Source organism: Drosophila serrata, unplaced genomic scaffold (assembly GCF_035046125.1).
Source record: "Drosophila serrata isolate PLE 108 unplaced genomic scaffold, ASM3504612v1 contig_184, whole genome shotgun sequence".
In the NCBI taxonomy this organism is placed as follows: Eukaryota; Metazoa; Arthropoda; class Insecta; order Diptera; family Drosophilidae; genus Drosophila; species Drosophila serrata.
Window position 1 is genome coordinate 5,934,564 of NW_028257082.1, and position 18,224 is coordinate 5,952,787.

The 18,224-nt window shown below is 43.4% G+C and overlaps 3 protein-coding genes across 6 annotated transcripts; 1 reads left to right on the top strand and 2 right to left on the bottom strand.

Moving 5' to 3' along the window:
- The first annotated feature begins 423 nt into the window (after positions 1 to 423).
- Positions 424 to 7,077, top strand: LOC110178863 (endoplasmic reticulum metallopeptidase 1). 3 transcript variants are annotated; one of them, XM_020946140.2, is made up of 11 exons: positions 424 to 824; positions 3,708 to 4,384; positions 4,449 to 4,533; positions 4,594 to 4,714; positions 4,771 to 4,925; positions 4,991 to 5,374; positions 5,443 to 5,623; positions 5,687 to 6,012; positions 6,069 to 6,280; positions 6,351 to 6,633; positions 6,694 to 7,077. In XM_020946140.2, the coding sequence occupies exons 2-11, from the start codon at positions 3,714 to 3,716 to the stop codon at positions 6,859 to 6,861; spliced, it is 2,586 nt and encodes an 861-aa protein (XP_020801799.2). In that variant the 5' UTR covers positions 424 to 824; positions 3,708 to 3,713; the 3' UTR covers positions 6,862 to 7,077. The 3 variants fall into 3 exon arrangements, with proteins under 3 accessions (XP_020801799.2, XP_086684581.1, XP_086684583.1); XM_086828455.1 differs by lacking the exon at positions 424 to 824 and adding an exon at positions 1,210 to 1,292; XM_086828457.1 differs by lacking the exon at positions 424 to 824 and adding an exon at positions 3,252 to 3,382.
- On the bottom strand, positions 6,692 to 10,029 carry LOC110178859 (endoplasmic reticulum metallopeptidase 1). Its single transcript, XM_020946127.2, has 6 exons — positions 9,344 to 10,029; positions 8,338 to 9,269; positions 8,093 to 8,277; positions 7,891 to 8,034; positions 7,626 to 7,828; positions 6,692 to 7,561 (listed from the first exon to the last, which is right to left on the bottom strand). The coding sequence occupies exons 1-6, from the start codon at positions 10,027 to 10,029 to the stop codon at positions 7,111 to 7,113; spliced, it is 2,601 nt and encodes an 866-aa protein (XP_020801786.2). The 3' UTR covers positions 6,692 to 7,110.
- A 2,057-nt stretch (positions 10,030 to 12,086) lies between these two features.
- Positions 12,087 to 17,831, bottom strand: LOC110190967 (endoplasmic reticulum metallopeptidase 1). 2 transcript variants are annotated; one of them, XM_020961670.2, is made up of 11 exons: positions 17,404 to 17,831; positions 14,629 to 15,287; positions 14,204 to 14,564; positions 13,759 to 14,142; positions 13,520 to 13,700; positions 13,123 to 13,451; positions 12,968 to 13,067; positions 12,799 to 12,901; positions 12,541 to 12,733; positions 12,393 to 12,485; positions 12,087 to 12,328 (listed from the first exon to the last, which is right to left on the bottom strand). In XM_020961670.2, the coding sequence occupies exons 1-11, from the start codon at positions 17,434 to 17,436 to the stop codon at positions 12,161 to 12,163; spliced, it is 2,604 nt and encodes an 867-aa protein (XP_020817329.2). In that variant the 5' UTR covers positions 17,437 to 17,831; the 3' UTR covers positions 12,087 to 12,160. The 2 variants fall into 2 exon arrangements, with proteins under 2 accessions (XP_020817329.2, XP_020817320.2); XM_020961661.2 differs by lacking the exon at positions 17,404 to 17,831 and adding an exon at positions 15,993 to 16,180.
- Between the last annotated feature and the right edge of the window lie 393 nt (positions 17,832 to 18,224).

An 18,224-nucleotide genomic window follows, 5' to 3' on the forward strand; every position in this document is an offset into this window, starting at 1 on the left:
AAATACCTAATTATCAGTTGATTTCTGCAAAAATAATAAGGTATTAAATTCGAGATTGAAGCTCGGATACGTCCAGCTGGAATACCCAATTGTTCTTATCGGGAAAAAGATTGGTCGCCTTTGTGTAATTCCCGAATTGTTTAGATTACATTACCGCGGAATAAATATAAACAAATTTTTGGTATCTGAAGCCAGCGATTTTCTGTTGACTAAGGAATCTCAAGTGTCTCAAGTGGCATTGTGTCTGGCCATCGTCGTTATCTCTTCACCGAAGGCACTGTCACTGCTTTTCGCAACTCGAATGGCTTTCGAGGAATCCGTGAAATCACAGTGAACTCTCCCCTCTTCTAACAATAATGCCCACTAATCGCAGGCACTTAATCTCGATTACGGGCAATTACGAATGTAATCGCTAAGCCAATACGGATGAAACATTCGATGGTACGCTGCTCCTGGTCTGTGCTACCTGTCAAATTACGTGATTAGGCTGCGGTGTGTCCGTCTCTGATAACTCGATACTTGGTGCGAGTGATAAGCTCCCCTCTTCGTCTCTTGTGGGGCTGGAGCACCGAAATCCGCACACAAATCCACCAAGCGTTGGAGGCACGTATAAAATTGCGAGTGCCATTGTCCGGCGATTTAGTAGGCTTCCGACTGGCGCGAGGTTACATTACGGGAAACTGGCCACCAGTAGGAGGAGGAGCTTTTCCATAACCCCAAATTCCCCCAGTTTGGAGATTCACTGTAACTGTAATAGTACCTGTAACTGTAACTGGAAGGAAGGAGAGCCATCAGGAGAGAGAGAAAGAGTGGAATAAACACAAGTGAGTGAAAGAGAGCTCTCTCTTGGATTCTACTGACCCCCAACCCAGTCTCCCCACTGCCAGAGAGAGAGACGCAGAGAGAGTGGGGGCCCTCTGTCGACTCTGTCGAGCAGCGCAGCAGCCGCAAACGATCGGCAACCGTTGAAGGGGACAGTTCTGTCGCTGCTCCTCCACTTCATCATCAGCTGATCCTCGCGTTTCCCATCGCACTGTGTCACATCGCTCGCCCACCAGTTTATTTTCGGTCTAGATGTGCCAATAAATCCCGCGAGTGCCAACTATTTGTGCCGGTTAATCCATTCGTTCCTCTGGCTAAGAGCTAAAGAGAGAGAACTGACTTGACTCCTTCTTCGTAGGCCGAAGGTGAGCGCAGAAGAACAGTTGCCAGGCTTCTTCTCTTCAGATCTTCAGCTTTCTTCTTTCAACAAACAACCGCAAGTGCAGCCGCAACTTCCTTTCCTTTGGCAGGTTATTGACTCAAGGCCCTTCCAGCATGTCGCGTTCTACGCTCTGCATTGTGTGTGTGATGTGTGTGTTTACATTCGAATGCCTTTTGCATTTGTATCTGCATTTGTATCTGTATCTGAATCTGTATCTGTGCCGGCGATTGTTTTCGTTTCAACTTCTTTGCCGTTGCGTTTGTCTGACTTTAGTCTTGGTCCAAAACAAATGCGGTTCTTGTCGCAAGTTGAGGTTGTTTTTATACCCTGGATATATGAGAATGCTAAGGGTATATATGCGACTAGTGCCTGATTTTTTTTAAATAATATTAAAGAATTACTAGTGGATACATAGAAACTAGCAGTTGTTTTTCAAAAATTATAATCCTTTGTTAAACTCTGATCTTAAGACTCATCAAAAGTGATCTTTGATTCATTAGGATTGTGGGAAAATTTTCCTTACCCTAAATCAATTTCCTTAAGATACAGGTAATAGGTATCTTCAAGAACCAAAGATTTTCCATTTGTTTGTTTGCCTTAGCCGGCTTTGCTGACCCTTTTGTTGTCACAGTTGATTGCCGACGCCTCTGCAGTCTGAAGTTTTGTTTTGGATTCTTTTTTCCTGCATTTTCCTAACATTTCCATTTCCCCTCTTATTCAAATTGTCTTTAAATAGTTCTGTCTGTCTTCCCCCCAACATTTTTTGTTCGTTATTAAGTGGGCGTGGTTCCCACACAGAGCGTTCTCTCTGTTTGTTTGTTTCTTTTGTTATTTTTTTTTGTGGCAAGTGATTAGTTCAATCGATAAGCGCCTTCAGATGGGAGGCGGGTCATCCCCACTTCACTTTTAATCGCTGAGAAGTTGCCTTCACGCTTGTCTGAAAGCCGCCGGCGTGGGTCACCTAGAAGTCAGTGGAAAATGGGTCGTTGCAGCACTGCAATCCAAATGGCATTTGCATGCAGTCGCGGAAAAACGAAAAGAAAAGCGAAAAAATAAAAGAAAATATAAAGCATGTCGCTTAATTGCCTCAGTGGCCAGTACTATTTCTGCAGCTCTTAGTTGTTTCTAGGACACACTTGCCATCAGTTCCCATTTTAGTGGCCATTCATCTCGAAATCAACTAAATTCAAACAGTTTTGTGGGCATCATAAAAACCGAGAGTACTCATAAGTGGGCTTTTGCGACTGCTAATATTAAATAAAGTATCTAAAACGAATATTTTGGGATTAATAAGATCTAATTTATCAAAAAATCTTCAACAAGAATAATATATAGATCATTAACAATGTTTGAACAAGCGATAGTTACATGATGTCATTTCTTTTAATTAATATGTTTTTCTATAAATTTCTTCTGAAATAATTGTTTAATTTTAATAAATATTTGCATTATTTTTTATATAAATATTCCCCTGAAACAATTCAATATCAACAAACTAATGAAAGTGTATTTTCTATTCGCTTCTGGCAAACAAACGCACATTTGTTATTAAATATTTTCCCACATGAAAACTCAGAGTCGCATCACATGTGTGAACATTAAACGTTAATATGTATAATACCCCAGTTGGCTATAAATAAGAATGAAATACCCCTCAAAAAATTACAAAATGTGTCTCGTTCAATGCTGATTTGCTTCGGTTTCTATTCATTCAATTTGTTAGATTTCTACAAATGTCGAATATAAATATGGTCTCATTGTTTATTTTTTTAAAGCTGCATTATTTCAATGTCTTTGGGCCGAAATTTTGCGTCTGTCGATACTTTCCATTTAAACAACCGACTTTTATTTGAGGCTGCGAATGGCCAACAGATGTTATCCGGTTCTGGTTCTGTTTTTATATGAATTTTTTGTACATTTTCCAAATACTATTTTGTTTATATATGTAGAACCAAGCGAAGGAAGGTTAGTTCCGTGCCAATATTTTCCTATTTGACACGTTTTTGTGTAGTCTCTTCTACACCCAAAATTTCAAGTACCTCAGTCTACTTGCTTCATTTCCTGTGCCCACTTGACGAATGAATGATAAGTGTTATCTGCGGCAGATGCTTTGAATAATCACTTCTGGGACTCCGATACTGGGAGTGGTAGGCAGCTCCGCTTCATTCATGTTTCGAGGTTTGTTTTTAGAGATCCGGAATCCGTTGTGCACTGACAGCCTTAAGTTGATCGCACTCGCTTATCACGGCACCTAATTATTTAATCGATGCTCGAGGCTCGGGTGCCTGCATTAACTTAACTTAACCCTTTCCCCTTTCGCCCGATTAGCTGGTGACGCGACATATGTATATGTAGGAGCATATTATCCATTGACTTTATCAACCGAATGCGTCACAATAGTATTTCGGAGCATTTCAACTCAATTAGGCTGCGGAGGGCACTGACACTCTGCTTTATTTTCCGGTGACCAAATACAGAAACTAAGTATCTTACTCACTTGCAGGCCAAAATGAAATCAAAGTACGAGAACATGAAGATCATCTATAATCGGAGCAAGATCGGCTGGTACTGGGCCCCGCTGTTTGTGTCCTTCTGGTTCCTGCTCTTCTACGTAGTCGTAATACCCAGCTTCCATCGCATGCCAAAGCTGAAAACCCTGGAGGATGAGCGACAGAATCCGGGACAGTTTATTGGGGAACGGGCGGAGAACACACTTCTGAGGCTCTCCAAGATCGGACCCAAGGTGGTGGGCAGTGCGGCCAATGAACAGGTGGCCGTTCAGTTCCTGCTCAGCGAAATCAGGGATATAGAGGAGAGAGCACGAACGGATCTCTATGACATACAGAAGGATGTGCAGATTGCATCCGGCAATTACCTTCTCTGGTCCATGGTCAATATCTATCAGAGTGTCCAGAATGTGGTGGTGAAGGTGTCCCCCAAGAATGCCACCAGTGAGGCTGCCCTCTTGATCAACAGTCACTTTGATTCAGTGCCAGGCAGCTCAGGAGCTGGCGATGCGGGCATGATGTGTGTGATCATGCTGGAGGTGCTCCGGGTAATTACCGAGTTCGAGACGCCCCTCACCTACTCGGTGATCTTTCTGTTCAATGGAGCCGAGGAGAATCCTTTGCAGGGCAGTCATGCCTTTATCACCCAACATCCTTGGGCACCGAATGTGAAGTAAGTAGAGACAAACTATCTATAAATATTTTTAATTTAAAAATGCATTTAAATTTCCCATTAGAGCTGTAATGAACTTGGATTCGGCAGGCAGTGGAGGACGGGAAATCCTCTTTCAATCTGGACCTGATCATCCCTGGCTTATGAAGGTATGACTGAGCTTTCTTCCTGTTAAAACTTAATACTTTATCCCCTTCTTATCATTTTAGTATTACGGCAAGAACATAGTTCATCCATTTGCCTCGACTATCGGAGAGGAATTATTCCAGAATGGCTTCGTTCCCTCAGAGACCGATTATCGCGTGTTCCGCGACTTTGGCAATATACCAGGTAATATAAAATGAAGTGCAAAATACAGCTAATCTCTAATACATTGTGTTTCTCAGGTCTCGATATGGCGCAGACCTTGAATGGTTATGTGTACCACACTAAATACGATCGCTTTAATCTCATCCCCCGCCGCACATACCAATTAACTGGTGAAAATGTCTTGGCTCTGGTCAAGGCTCTGGCGAATGCCGAGGAACTGGAGAATCCATCGGTGGGTTTAGATTGAAAATTGCATAAATATACAATAATCTCTATATGCATTTTCTTCTTATATAGAAACACGCCGAGGGTCATATGATATTCTTTGACATGATGGGCTGGTTCTTTGTCTATTACCCAGAGGGCACGGGAGATATCATTAATATATCTGTGTGCGTCCTGGTCTGCATCACCATTGTGGGTTACATCTGGATTATGTCCAGCAGCACTGGCATGTTCAGGCGTCGCATTTGGGCCAAGTTTGGCATTCTTACGGCTCTTCAGGTGGCTGGAGTGGGTCTGGGCATTGTTCTGGTCATGTCAATAGCCTTGTTCTTGGATGCAGTGAACCTGCCGATGTCTTGGTTCTCGCAAAACTGGATGCTCTTTGGCCTGTACTTTTGTCCCATGATATTTGGCATGGGTATTGTGCCTGCCATATACTTTAGTCGCACCAAGGAGGTGAGTAGGAGAGCTCGTTTTTAGGGGAATTTGTTCTTAATTTATTTTCTTAAATTATCTTCATATAGCACGGCTTGCCTCTGGGCTATGGCATCCAACTGCTGATGCACTCACATTGCCTCATCCTAACCGTTGTCACCGCCATAATGGTGAGCTACAGGATTCGCTCTGCCTTTATTATAATGCTGTGCATTGGCTTCTACACACTCTCCGTTCTGATCAACATGGTCACAAAGGCCCACAAGACAAGTGAGTATAGACGGTAGCCTGATCTTCTTACCTAATGTTGGCTAATATTTTGCTCTTTTTAAGATTTCCTGTGGCTCATACCGCACTGCATCTGCCAGGTTCTGCCCTTCATGTTTTATACCTACTGCTGCTATGCCTTCTATGTGGTCTTTGTGCCAATGCAAGGACGCGAGTGCAATACCAATCCCGAGATCCTGATGGGTTTCTTTACGGCTTTGATGGTCCTACTGTTTGCACCCTTTCTGGTGCCTTTGTTCTGTTTGTTCCGCAAGTCCAAAACAATTATCTCAATGTTTGGAATCTGTACGATTGTATTTATCATATTTGCCGCCACACCAGTTGCCTTTCCTTATGCCGAGAAGACCGCCGCCCAGCGATTCTTTGCTGTGGTAAGTCTCAGAATATTTAATTTAAAGAATTATATTTTAATGAATTACTCCCACAGCACACGGCCCGTACTTTCCATAATGATGATGCTGCTAGCACTATTAGCCACACGGATTCGGGATACTTTGTCATGCCAGTGGATCGGCGTCCTCACACTGTGGATGATATACTCTTCGAGAACACCAACTATACCAAGGCGGAACGCTTGGACTGCGACTCGGAACTCATGTGTGGTTTTCCCATTTACAGCTCCCGTTGGTTAAATGCAGTGTAAGTTATCTTTAATAATTTTACCTTTAAGATCTTAAATCATATATTTGTGGCTTAAATTAATTTCCAGTGACAACAGCTACTTTGTGCCTGGGCCAGAGCCCAGCAAGGGTTATATTCCTACTTTGACCATCTTGGATAAGACTAGTAAATCGGAGACCAATATAAGATTCGACCTGGAGATCTCAGGGCCTGATCATACGAGTATATTCATTCTGCCCCTAAACGATACCAAGCTGGTGGACTGGTCCTTTGTGAGGGATCCCCTGGATCAGAATGTGAAGCCTCCTTACTATGTGTACTGGTCGTACGCATTAGATCCCAAGCCTCTACAGTTTTCGCTGGAATTTGAGGTAATCAGGAGTAAAATCATATTTTATCTGAGGAAAACTTACTAGCTTTTCTTCTTACAGCACGATAATCCCGACTGGTCAGGAGGCACTTTCAAAATAGCTCTTATGGGCCACCGAATACATGACGACATGTTCATAACGGAAGACTTTAGGGAGTTCCTGGCCATGTTTCCACCCTGGGCACATGTCAGCTCCTGGCTTGGTTCCTACAACAGTTGGCAACTGTAAATAAGTCAGTTTCTAAGCTCAACTCAAGCCTTATTGTTGCCATGACACCACCTCAACTGCTGTTATCATTGGTAATGCTGATTAATTCTTACCAATAGCCCTAATCGAACGAACAAACATCTTAACTTGTACTTGTATTTAAGATTAGACACCTCTGTAGTTAGTTACTACTATGTAATTTTATTTAAATACATTATAAATTATTTATTAAGGTAATTATAGAGTCCATACTCTCATCGTCGTCGTAGCCTAGACAATCCAGCTCTCGAGGGCCGAGAACCAATCGGTGGTGTACGTCCAGTCAGGGAAAGTGGCCAGGAACTCCTTGTAGTCCTCGGTGTAGTGCTCTGGATGGTATTCAAAGTGCTCGGTGACCACCAGCTTGAAGTACGGTCCATTGGTATTGCTCTCCTCGTGCTCAATCTCCACCCAAAACTCAAAGGGCTCTTCCATTAGCGAATAAATGTAATAGATCAGATAAGGTGGCTTGTGCCCCTCATCCAGAGGTGTTCGGTCAAAGGACCAGTTTGTGACTTTAACATTATCGAAAGGAGCTATGTAAATCATAACACGATCACTAGACTTTAAGCTGTACTCGAAGCGAAGTTTGTTATTTGGCAGGCTTTCCTTGGATAGTTGGGTGAGATCTATGTCTACCGGTAGTACAGGTGGCGTGCTATAGATCCAACGAGCAGAGTCCCTGTGGGTTACATATAAAACAAGGTTAATCCTAGCCGAAGTAAAGGCTTCGATTCCAGACTCACTTCCATTCGATCCAACGACCACTGTAAAGGGGCAGACCGCAGAAGGGTTCGGCGGCACAGGTGGCAGCTGTCCAACTGTCAGGCTCCACATTCTTGAATGTGGTGTCATCCAGTTCGTGGAGGCGAGTATCCACTGGCTGAATATAGTAACCAGAGTCCTGCTTGGTGGTACCATCCAGATTGTGGAAGGTTCGCATAGTGTGCTGGAAAAGGAAAGGGTTGCTGCATTCAAAAACCCCTTAAAAGTCCTCTGACAGTTACTTACCAGTACATAATACCGCTGGGGGGCCACTTCCTTCACGAACGGAAAGCCTGCCGAAGTGGCAGCCATTATGATGAATATGATCGTAAGCACACCGAAGGAGGAGAAGATAATCTTGGGCTTACGGAACTTGTGCATTATGGGAATCTTGAATAGATAAAGTTAGATTATAATGTAGAAAAGATTCTCACTAAGGTCAACTCACCACAAAGCCAGCATAATTGATTCCAGTTGCAATGACAAACACGGAGACCATGATATCGGGACTGCTTTCGGGACCATCCCGACCCTGCATGGGCACAAAAGTCACAAGTGTGGCATAGCAGATATAGGTATAGAAACAGAAGGGCAGGATCTGGCACAGCAAGTGAACCGTCACAAAGTAGCTCTCTGACAGAAAATAAAGCCATTAAATATTTCTTACTCCAAGCTTTATATCCGCAAACCTACTCTTCAGGGTCAGCTTGAGGACAATCTGCACCAGCACCGAAATGGCGTAGAAAAAGATGGCCACCATGGGGAAGTAGCTGGAGCGGATGCCCATGCTGGTTAGGATGATGCAGAGCAAGGCCAACAGGATGCAATGAGCGTGCATAAAACAGGCAATGGTCTGATTCAACTTCATGTTTGTCTTCCTCTTCGTATATCCAATATAAATCGAGGGTAGCAGTCCAAAGGCAAAGTACAGGGTGCAAAAGTACAAACCAAATGCCATCCATTTGCCATAGAACCAGGACTCGGCTAATCCTACGCCCTGCATGAAGACAGCCACCAGAATCGTCAGGCCGCAGGCCACCAGAAAGGTGCCTGCCTGCACCAGGAAGATGATGCCAAATCGCATGAACACCGCCTTTGGGGCATCCGCACCATTGTCCAGGGTCATGATCCAAACCGAGGTGCCAATGCAGACGCAAGCCGCCACGGAAACAACCCAATTGATGGCTATGCTCACAGATTCCGTGTAGGTCAGCATGAACCAGCCCAGGAAGTCGAAGTATACCGTATGACCCTTCTCGTGGGCGGCAGTGTCATCCAATTCTGGAGCATTGGCCAAAGCCCACACCAGGGGCAATACGTTCTCACCCGTCGACTGGTATGTGCCACGCTCCACATTCCGGAAATTGTCGAATTTGGTGTGGTAAACATATCCATTCATCACACTGGCCATATCCAGGCCGGGAACACCGCCATAATCGCGGAACACACGGAAGTCTGTGTCCGAGGGAATAAAGTTGTTCTGGAAAAGCTCTTCGGCCAGGGTTTGGGCATAGGGATGGGGCACATTCTGATGGTAGTACTTGGCCAGCCAAGGATGATTGGGTCCTGTCTGAAAGAGAACTTCGCGTCCGCCAGCTCCAGTGGAGTCCAGGTTGATCAAGGCTCTAAAGGGAGATGGTACGAGTGATGGATGAATTAAAGAGAAAACTACTTCATGGACCTCTAGTTCTCTACTCACTTGCAGTTCTTGGCCCATTTGTGTTGGGTAATGAATCCATGGGAGCCCAGCATGCAGGCCTCTTCGGCACCATTGAACAGGAAGACCACGGGATGGGCTAGGGGTTTTTCCGAACGCGAGATCACTCGCAGGGTTTCCAGCATGACTACCACCATGACACCATCATCGCCGGCAGCAGGAGTTTGTGCTTCCGAATCGTAGTGGGAGTTTAGGAGCAGATAATTCGGGTTACTGGAACTCTTCTGGAAGATCTTCACCACCACATTTGAGAGGTTCCTGTAGGCAATGGTCATGCCCCAGAGATAGAAGCCTCCAGAGGCATACTGCTTGTCCACCTCGATATCATACAGATCCGTTCGAGCCTCGTCTTTAATCTTTTGGATTTCGCGAAGCAGGAAATCCACCACATGCACTTCGTTGTTAATGGAGCCGCTCATCTTGTTACCAATCGCAGAGTACTCCGCCAGTTGTCGCATAGCCCGCTCGCCAATGAACTCATCCGGATGCTGGGCCTCGTCCTTCATATACAACATCTTTGGATAGCTGTGGAAGCTGGGCAGGACGGCGGCATAAAAGAGGGCAAAGGCGGCGGCCGCATAGAGTGGAGCTCCATACCAGGGCCACTTTTTGTCCCTGGACTTGGCGCCATCCTTCTCGGCTGTGATGTCCAAGATGGAGAATGTCATCTAGAATAAGAGGGAGAATTCAGTTAAATAATTTCTATAGCATTCCTTCCTTCATGATGGCGAAAAATAAAGCATGCTTTTGGGGACTTTCCGAAAAACAACCATATTAAAATGTACGATATTCGCAAATTGTTCCCACTTCTACGACCTACGATTAGTATTAATCTAAAAATATTTCATATAATAAATGTGTTTTTTGAAAGTTATCGAAACCTTTTCAACGTATTGAAGTAATAAATGATTGCAAAAATTTATTAAGTGAGGCGAAATAAACTTTGTGGGAGAGACTGTGAAAGGTCGTAAAGCAATTAGCACCCTAAAGAGCACTTGGCACTATGACCGGTGGAATTTCGAAGGCAACAACTAGAAAATGGTCTAAAAACAGAAAATCGATAACAGGGCCAGTACTCATTTTATGGCCGATATAAAGTTCATAATCTTTAAAGATACTTTAAGTAAGATCATGACATATTCACTTTTCTACGATTCCAATGCCTTTAAGCCAAAATATGGTACTTCCCGGACCGAACTTATCGGCAGACCCTTTCACTTTGTCAAGAGCATGTCTTATATTTCAAAAGAACACAATACAATTGCGGATTATATCACCATGAGGACACGGACACTCGCCGATCTTAATCAGTTTTTTGGTAGCTTTAAATTATGGTAACGCACTAACCTTCTGCATCGAACTGAAAATATATACAACCGCACCAGAGCCCAACCGTTGGGCAACTAAGACGCCTCGAGGCTGTTCCCCAGAATTAAGTAGGGCCAGGTTCGATCGCCATGGATCGCTTATCGGCGCCATGCCAGCGATAATAATTAAATATTATGATTATAATCAATGGGTTTGAACGCATAAAACGATTACATCCAGCGATAGCCGCGATACCAGAAGCTGTTTGCTCTTAATAGCTTTTTATTAGGGAGCAGTTAACCCGATAATAGGGTGGGGTCCAAAATCTAAAAAATCTTTCTAATTAAGGATTAATCTGCATATAACTAGGAGTCCGGTAATACGAAAAGTTCAGCTACCTTATCGGGGAATATAAATCGAAAACGTGTAAGTCTGATAACGATCAATTGAGCTTACAAATAGGACTTTGGATCCTTTAATCTTAATGGGATATATTCTTAAGAGAGAATTTCCTGATTCTGATGAAAATATTTTCCCAGACAACGAACTCTTATCAGTTTTCAAATTCATGAATCAAAAAGTAAAATGGAAAACCCCAAAAATCAATCCATAATTTATAGTAGCTTGTAGATTTTTGGCTGAGATTGGAACAAATGTCTGGAACTATATAAATTCATATTTCCAAACTGTTCTAAATTAGGCTGTCCAGTACCCCAAACTCTTATAATAAATATGTCTCAACAGGATGTCCTATATAAACAAAGGTATACAAGTACATATGATTTACCACAACAAAGATATATTGGTAAGTAAATAAAGCTGACTCCCACGTTCATTTAAGTCAATCCACTTCAGAGATAACTATCGCCACTCATGCTGATAAGCGTTCATCAAGAATTTGCTTATATTCAATTATCAAAATCTGCCAATCTGCCATTGAATCAGTCTGCATCACACATTAGGTGAATGGGACACGAGCACCTGCTGCCATTTCTCTCTCTGTTGGGGAATTCTTAGTGTGATTTTTTGAACTTGTACTTTTTTTTGCGATGACCATCGCTGCTGCACTATAAATTATAAGCTGATAAAGCCCCGACGCAGTCATAAAAAATTTCAGGTAATATGAAATCCGATAATCTACAAATCTACCATAGATGAACCGAAAGTAATCGTACACCTCGGAGAAATATGACTTCTGCCAGGAAGCCAAGTGTAAAATGTCATAATGACCACTACATTTTACTCTACTTTCAACGCCTTTAAGTTGGCAATCGAAGCACTTTGATATTGCCCGCATAGCTTTTAGGATTAATTTTAATTCATTATTGATAAATAAAGAGGGGCCAATAGAGTTGAGTGACGGAAATCAATCATTGAAGCCTCATCATATCTCACAATCAAAGTTCACCGCAAGTAATTCCATATAAATGGCTTAACATTTAAGCTTTGTTTTTACTTAAACAAATACAAATTCTAGACAATTCACTTAACCTAGTAGATCCTGCTCTCGAAGGAGGCCGGCCAGGGTGTTGCGTCCACATATGCGGGGAAACTATCCAGGAACTTCTTAAAGTCCGGCGTCAACAAGTCCTTGTGATGGGTCCAGTGTCCACCCAGACCCAGCTCTACAGTGGATGAATTCCAATTTCCATTGGGTTTCTGATAGAATAAAATAGGCATAATTAGTAGGGAATCCTTAGCTGGTTAGCTTCCAAAAACTTACCTCCAGTTCTATCCAGAATTTAAGGGGATCTCCATTGACGCCCCACGAGAAGTACACAAAGTAAGGCGTCTCAAAGTTAAGACGTAAGGGAGCCTAGAGGTATAGGAAGATTATAAAATGGTTTTTAAGATTTTCTTCCTTCTCTTACTTTGTGGAAGGACCAGTCCTTTACACTGGCTCCGTTTAGGGGCTTAATAAACAAGGCCATGTGATTGGGACCGCTCAATTGCATCTCGTAGCGGATCTTGGTGGCTGCCAGCGGTTTCTTTGACAACACAATCACCGTGGGTACATCTTCGCCAAGAACTGGCTCCGAAGCGGGTATCCAGAGACTGTTCTTTCTGTTAAGGTTTAATATGGAGATGTTGAATACCTTAAGACTTTGTGAAATTAATGGTTAATTTACCTAGTCTTATGCCAACGCTGATTGTAAAGCGGTAAACCACAATTAATTTCCTTTTCGCAGTCAGCACCAATTCGTTGGGCCAACGTCATGTTAATTACAGCATCTAAAAATATTTATATAAAACATTTATAAATATCTATAAGGCTTGCAAAAAGTGTGGTTCACTTACTCTTGACACTATAAGTGCGTCTATCCTGGGGCATAATGAAGTATCCCGATTCCTGGCGGCGGATATTGTTCTCGGCATCGTGGAAAGTGCGTTTCGTGTGCTAATAACAAAGAGATTTTAATACAGTTTCAAATAAATAATTCCTTAATCCATACCAGCACTGCAAATCGTTGAACATTGGTAGCCGGACGATAGGGGAATCCTATGGGCGTCATGGCAATGATAAAGCACAATAAAGTGACGCCCAGCAGGGCGGTGATAATGGTCTTTGATTTGTTAAACAGCTGCAGAACGGGCACAACAAAGCCGCAGGTGAGGAAGCCCACAGCAACACTGAAAACAGCCACTGCTAGATCCGGATTAAGATTCTCGCCAAAGCGTCCAAACATAGGAATAAAGGTGGTAAAGAATCCATGTGAGAAGTAGGCAAAGAACACAAACGGTGGCACAATGCAGACAATGTGAGGAATGACCCAGGCCACATCTACAAAATATAAACAATATATATAAAAATAAAAAATATAAACACAAATCTATATATAAATTACCCACCTTTGCTGTGCAACTTGGTTGCAATATTAATAATCAAACCCATGGTATAAAACAGACAACTAAGCATCAGAACGAAGACAGAACGCACTCCGCAAATTGTAAAGATCAGGGTGAGAATAGCCAGGAGCAGGCAATGGCAATGCAGCAGGATCTGCACACGCTGACCAATGGGCAGCTTATCCTGAAAAGGAAACAAGTTTATGAGCAATAATCTGGCAATCATCTCCTACTCTACTTACATGCTTAGTCCAGTGGAAGTACATGGCCGGCACTATGGCCAAGCCAAAGAAGAAGGTGGTGAAGTACAAGCCCAAAATGAGCCAGGAGTTTGTGAACCAGGACAAAGGTAGATGAACTGCATCCATGAACAGACCCAGAAGGATGGGTAAGACAGCTCCCACGACCACCGAGAGAAGGTGCACAAAGAAGGTGTGCAGAACACGCTTGAGGATCTTTTCAAGTTTAATCCCAGAGCTGACAGACATCAGCTTGAAGGCGAAGCCACAGATACCTAAGGAGGCCAGGGCCACGATCACGTTTAGGATAACGCCCTCCGTTTCGGTGTAGAAGACCAGGAACCAGCCCATGACATCGAAGTAGATAGTGTGACCCTCAGCGTATTTCTATAGCATTAATCAAGAGATTAGTTTAAAGAGAATCGGTAAGAGTAAGGTTTCCACTCACCGAAGAATTCTCCAGCTCCGGAGAATTGGCAATCTCGCGAACCAGGGACAACAGATTGTCGCCAGTGTGCTGAAGGCTACCCCTTGGGAAAATGTCTGCCTTGTCGTGACGCGTGTGGTAAACATAGCCGTTATAGGTGTAGGCCATATCCAAACCGGGCACGGATCCGTGGTCTCGAAAAATGCGGAAATCAGTGTCCGAGGGAATAAAGTTATTCTGGAAGAGCTCCTCGCCCATGGTGGAAGCATACGGATGCTTGATGGCGCGTCGGTAGTTCTTCATAAGCCAGGGGTGATTGGGTCCCGATTGGAACAGGATCTCCCGACCGCCATTGCCGCAGGAATCCAGATTGATAAGAGCTCTGGTAAGTAGAGGAAACACTTAATTAAATACAAGAGGAATCCATAAGGGAGTGTAGAACTTACTTGCAGTACTTGGCCCACTTGTGCTGGGTAATGAAAGCATGCGAGGCCTGCAGGGGGTTCTCCTCGGCTCCATTGAACAGGAACACGACGGGGTTTTTCAATGGCTTGTCCGACTTGGCCAGTACTCGCAGAACTTCCATCATTGTGGCCACCATAGAGCCATCATCGCCAGCGCCAGGTCCCGCAGGCACGGAATCGTAGTGACTGTTCACCAGTAGATAAGTTGTGCTATTGGTTCCCTTGGGACTGATCTTGACCACAATATTCTGGATGCTCTGGTACATGTTGACCATGGACCAGTGCACATAACTACCGGAGGCTACTTGTACATCCACCTCGATATCATTGGCCGTTCCCGAACGAATCTTCTGCATCTTTTGGGACAGTAACTTCAGAGCTGCCATCTCATTCTGCCTGCTGCCCACCACTCGGGGTCCGATGTCCACCAGCGCATGAAGATTGTTTTCCGCTCGTTCGGCGATAAATTGGTCGGGGTGCTTGGCCTCATCCTGGATGGTCAGTGGACGGGGCAGGCGATGACAAGCGGGAATGGAGATGGCCACATAAAGCAGCAGCCAGAAGCCAAAGAAGGCGGGTGCCCAGAACCACTTGATCTTGCTACCCTGGACGAAGGCACGCTCACAGCCATTGGGTTGGGCCTGAAAAGGAGATTGGTTGTGATGAGAACTTCTCAGGATCCAAGTTTTTTAAGAATCTTTAATAGAAAAAAACTTCTAAAATGTATAAAAAACTATCATAGGGAATTACAGAACCCTCAGAAAAAATGTATCTCAAAGTAGCGCTGCAAAACAGATGTATAGATACCCATGGTATCGTTATCTAGAACATGCATAAAAACCCCTAAATTTAGGAGTCCATTCAGACATAATGTATTTCAGGCAACACTGGATAGACCGCCACACCTGGCACTAAATATGAGTCAGTTGCTCAATAGGAATCGACGACTGTGTGTATCGAGCAGAGTGTTGAATTTAATCCATCAGCGGTTATCTTATCTCTGGTCAAACTGGCATTGGCAAGTCGCAGACTGTTGCCACCGAAAGTCGAATTGGGATATAGTTGGGCTCCTTGTGCTCCCCCAAAAACGGAGCCCAGACTGATAGATAAACGGGGCGTGCAACTAGGGCGAAATGGGAACGGCTGACTATCTCAAGGGTATCCGCAGTGCGTTAATTAACAACTTTATGCTCAAGATAAGCGCTGTGCTGCACTCAGGCCGCCAAAAATAATCAATACTCGAGGAACTCGGCCATGGGTAATGCGCATGTTGAGTTGCTCCGATCGCAGCAGATTAGGACCGAGGTGAGGGGCAATCTAATCAAGGATCCGAACTGGTCGCTTACCTCATACTGCTGAGAGCCGCGGGGCCGCAACAGTGGATCCGTGTTATGAGGATCGCTGGTGGGAGTGATGACGCGCCGCCGCACGTTCTTCTCGCTGCCACTCATGTCGGCGCTCTTCTACGGTCTACGGTTTCTGGTTAGGATCTGCGGCACAACCGATCGCGATGGCGTCCAACGCTCGACTGATCGCCCGGCTGCACCTGTTCTCCCAAAGAGCCGTCTCACACATTGCGCCGGTCTCAAATTCCACTCACTCTGCCGCGTATCTTATCTAATGCCGGCGGGTCTCACAAATCGGATAACTATGTGCCCGGCTGGAGCGGTGAACGGGGTTAAGGGTGGCGTATTCATTAACAGGTAACCGATAGAAATGCCTATACACATAACTTCCGCTTGGTCTGAACATAATTCTGAACTTGACCAACTGAATGGATCAATTAATTAGAACTTTTATCACAAAGATATACTCTAGCCATTCTGACCGTATTTTCTGCTTTCTGAATGGGGTGTGAAAGGTGTGAGTGTGCCAGAGTACTTGTGAACTAATAGTGTGTCTCAAAATATACTTTTGAAATTCTTCGCGCTGTGTTATTAAAATAAATCATAATATCTTATATTTTAAATAAGGTTTTAAATACATTTTAGGAATTTGTAGACTTTTTAATACGTTTCTTTAATGAACATATTTAAAATAAAGACTTTTGGGTTGGAATAATTAAAATTAAGCTTATTATTTGTTATTATGTTATAGCAAACAAAACCATAAGAACCAAGTAATATTATTTAATAGTATAAGAATTATTACAAAATCTTTTTGAAAACTATTATTTTGACTACATCTGTTGATTAGTCGTAATAAATGAAGTGTGATAAATTAATACTCTAGATTCCGTAACCTGTCAAGCGTTAGATAGCCGGGCAACTAAGCTTGTATCTTAAAGATAGATTTTTGATTTGTTTATTTTGTATACCCAACGGGTTGTGATGATTGAGTGTTTATTAGGTTTGTCGTTATCTGTCAATAATCAATCATAACTGATCTAGAGCAACGCTTTTTCAACGGTAGAAGCTTGAATTTATAGCCTTTTTCGAATTAGTGTGAGAGCGGCAAAAGATTATATAGAAATCTTAATTATATAATACATATTCATTAAAAGAGAATTTAGTTATGTATATTTATTATTACTTTAGTATTTCAGGTTTCCAAAAAGTCAATTAATGTTAAAAGTCAAAAATTATTATGAAAAAAATATCAAAAAAAATTACGAAAATTTTCTATGTAAAGAATGCGAATAATTTTGATTTTCTTAAGGGCATAAGTTGGCCAAAAAGTGATTGCGAATTCTCGATTTTTATAAAATAAAATTAATTAAAAATTAAAATTAATGTTTTTCTCCCTCTATTTTGTTACCTTGGCTTTTTTCTCCTCTGCATCGCTGCTCATTTCGAATTGCTGATCTTCCTCTTCTTCACGTATCTGACTGCGACTCTTCTTGCCGAGCTAACACCGTTGTTGTTGTGGTGCTCCGGCTGCTGTGATTTCCAGGCGCTGACTGGTGGAACAAAGTTCGCCGAGCCGCGTTTTAATACTGCGTTTCTACAAAGCCTAGCGGCCAAACTGAATAATTCGGTGTGGTCACCGTTTTGTTGACAACTGCTTTTAATTTCTATTATTTACACTTTTTGCCGGCGCTTTGTTTTTGTGTGTTTACCTTTTTCCGCTATATATGTATGTGTGATTGTTATGCAAATAAAACTACAATTCGATAAGTATCGTTTATCGCACGAATATGCCCTATCTCTACGCTAATTGCATACTTTCGGGCGGTAAATGAAAAATAACGTTGCACAGGCAGGAAAAGTAGAGGGAAATGAGATAAAAGAAGAAAGGAACGGACGCCTCGGCCGTTAATTCTGCTCATTTACAGTTATGAGCCCAACGGGCACGGCCTCCGTCTCTTTCTTGCCTGCATGTGCATTTAGAAAACGATGACGTGCTAACACGCAGACCACCCACACTGAGAGAGGGCACATCCCGTTAGGAATTGAGGACAACGTGCGAAACATGTGCCGTAAAACGGGAAATGCAATAATGGCTCCCAGCGGCCGGGGGGAGCGGGCGCCAGAGCGTAGGCCCAGTGTCATTCAACCTAAATGGGGGAGCGAGCGCCAGCGAAGGATGTAGCTGTGTGCGTGTGCCATTTACTCTCGTGCCGTGTGCATCCATTCACT

What these genes read in the sequence shown, in the direction of transcription:
- LOC110178863 (XM_020946140.2), top strand. Translation starts at nt 3,714, where the DNA reads ATGAAATCAAAGTACGAGAACATGAAGATCATCTATAATCGGAGCAAG. An exon ending in CGACTTTGGCAATATACCAG is followed by an intron (nt 4,715 to 4,770) that starts GTAATATAAAAT and finishes TGTGTTTCTCAG; the next exon opens with GTCTCGATATGGCGCAGACC. An exon ending in CCCAGCGATTCTTTGCTGTG is followed by an intron (nt 6,013 to 6,068) that starts GTAAGTCTCAGA and finishes TTACTCCCACAG; the next exon opens with CACACGGCCCGTACTTTCCA.
- LOC110190967 (XM_020961661.2), bottom strand. Translation starts at nt 16,097, where the DNA reads ATGAGTGGCAGCGAGAAGAACGTGCGGCGGCGCGTCATCACTCCCACC. An exon ending in AGGACTGGTCCTTCCACAAA is followed by an intron (nt 12,486 to 12,540) that starts GTAAGAGAAGGA and finishes CTATACCTCTAG; the next exon opens with GCTCCCTTACGTCTTAACTT. An exon ending in AATTCTGGATAGAACTGGAG is followed by an intron (nt 12,329 to 12,392) that starts GTAAGTTTTTGG and finishes TTATTCTATCAG; the next exon opens with AAACCCAATGGAAATTGGAA.
- LOC110178859 (XM_020946127.2), bottom strand. Translation starts at nt 10,029, where the DNA reads ATGACATTCTCCATCTTGGACATCACAGCCGAGAAGGATGGCGCCAAG. An exon ending in TCAATTATGCTGGCTTTGTG is followed by an intron (nt 8,035 to 8,092) that starts GTGAGTTGACCT and finishes TATCTATTCAAG; the next exon opens with ATTCCCATAATGCACAAGTT. An exon ending in GGTCGTTGGATCGAATGGAA is followed by an intron (nt 7,562 to 7,625) that starts GTGAGTCTGGAA and finishes TGTAACCCACAG; the next exon opens with GGACTCTGCTCGTTGGATCT.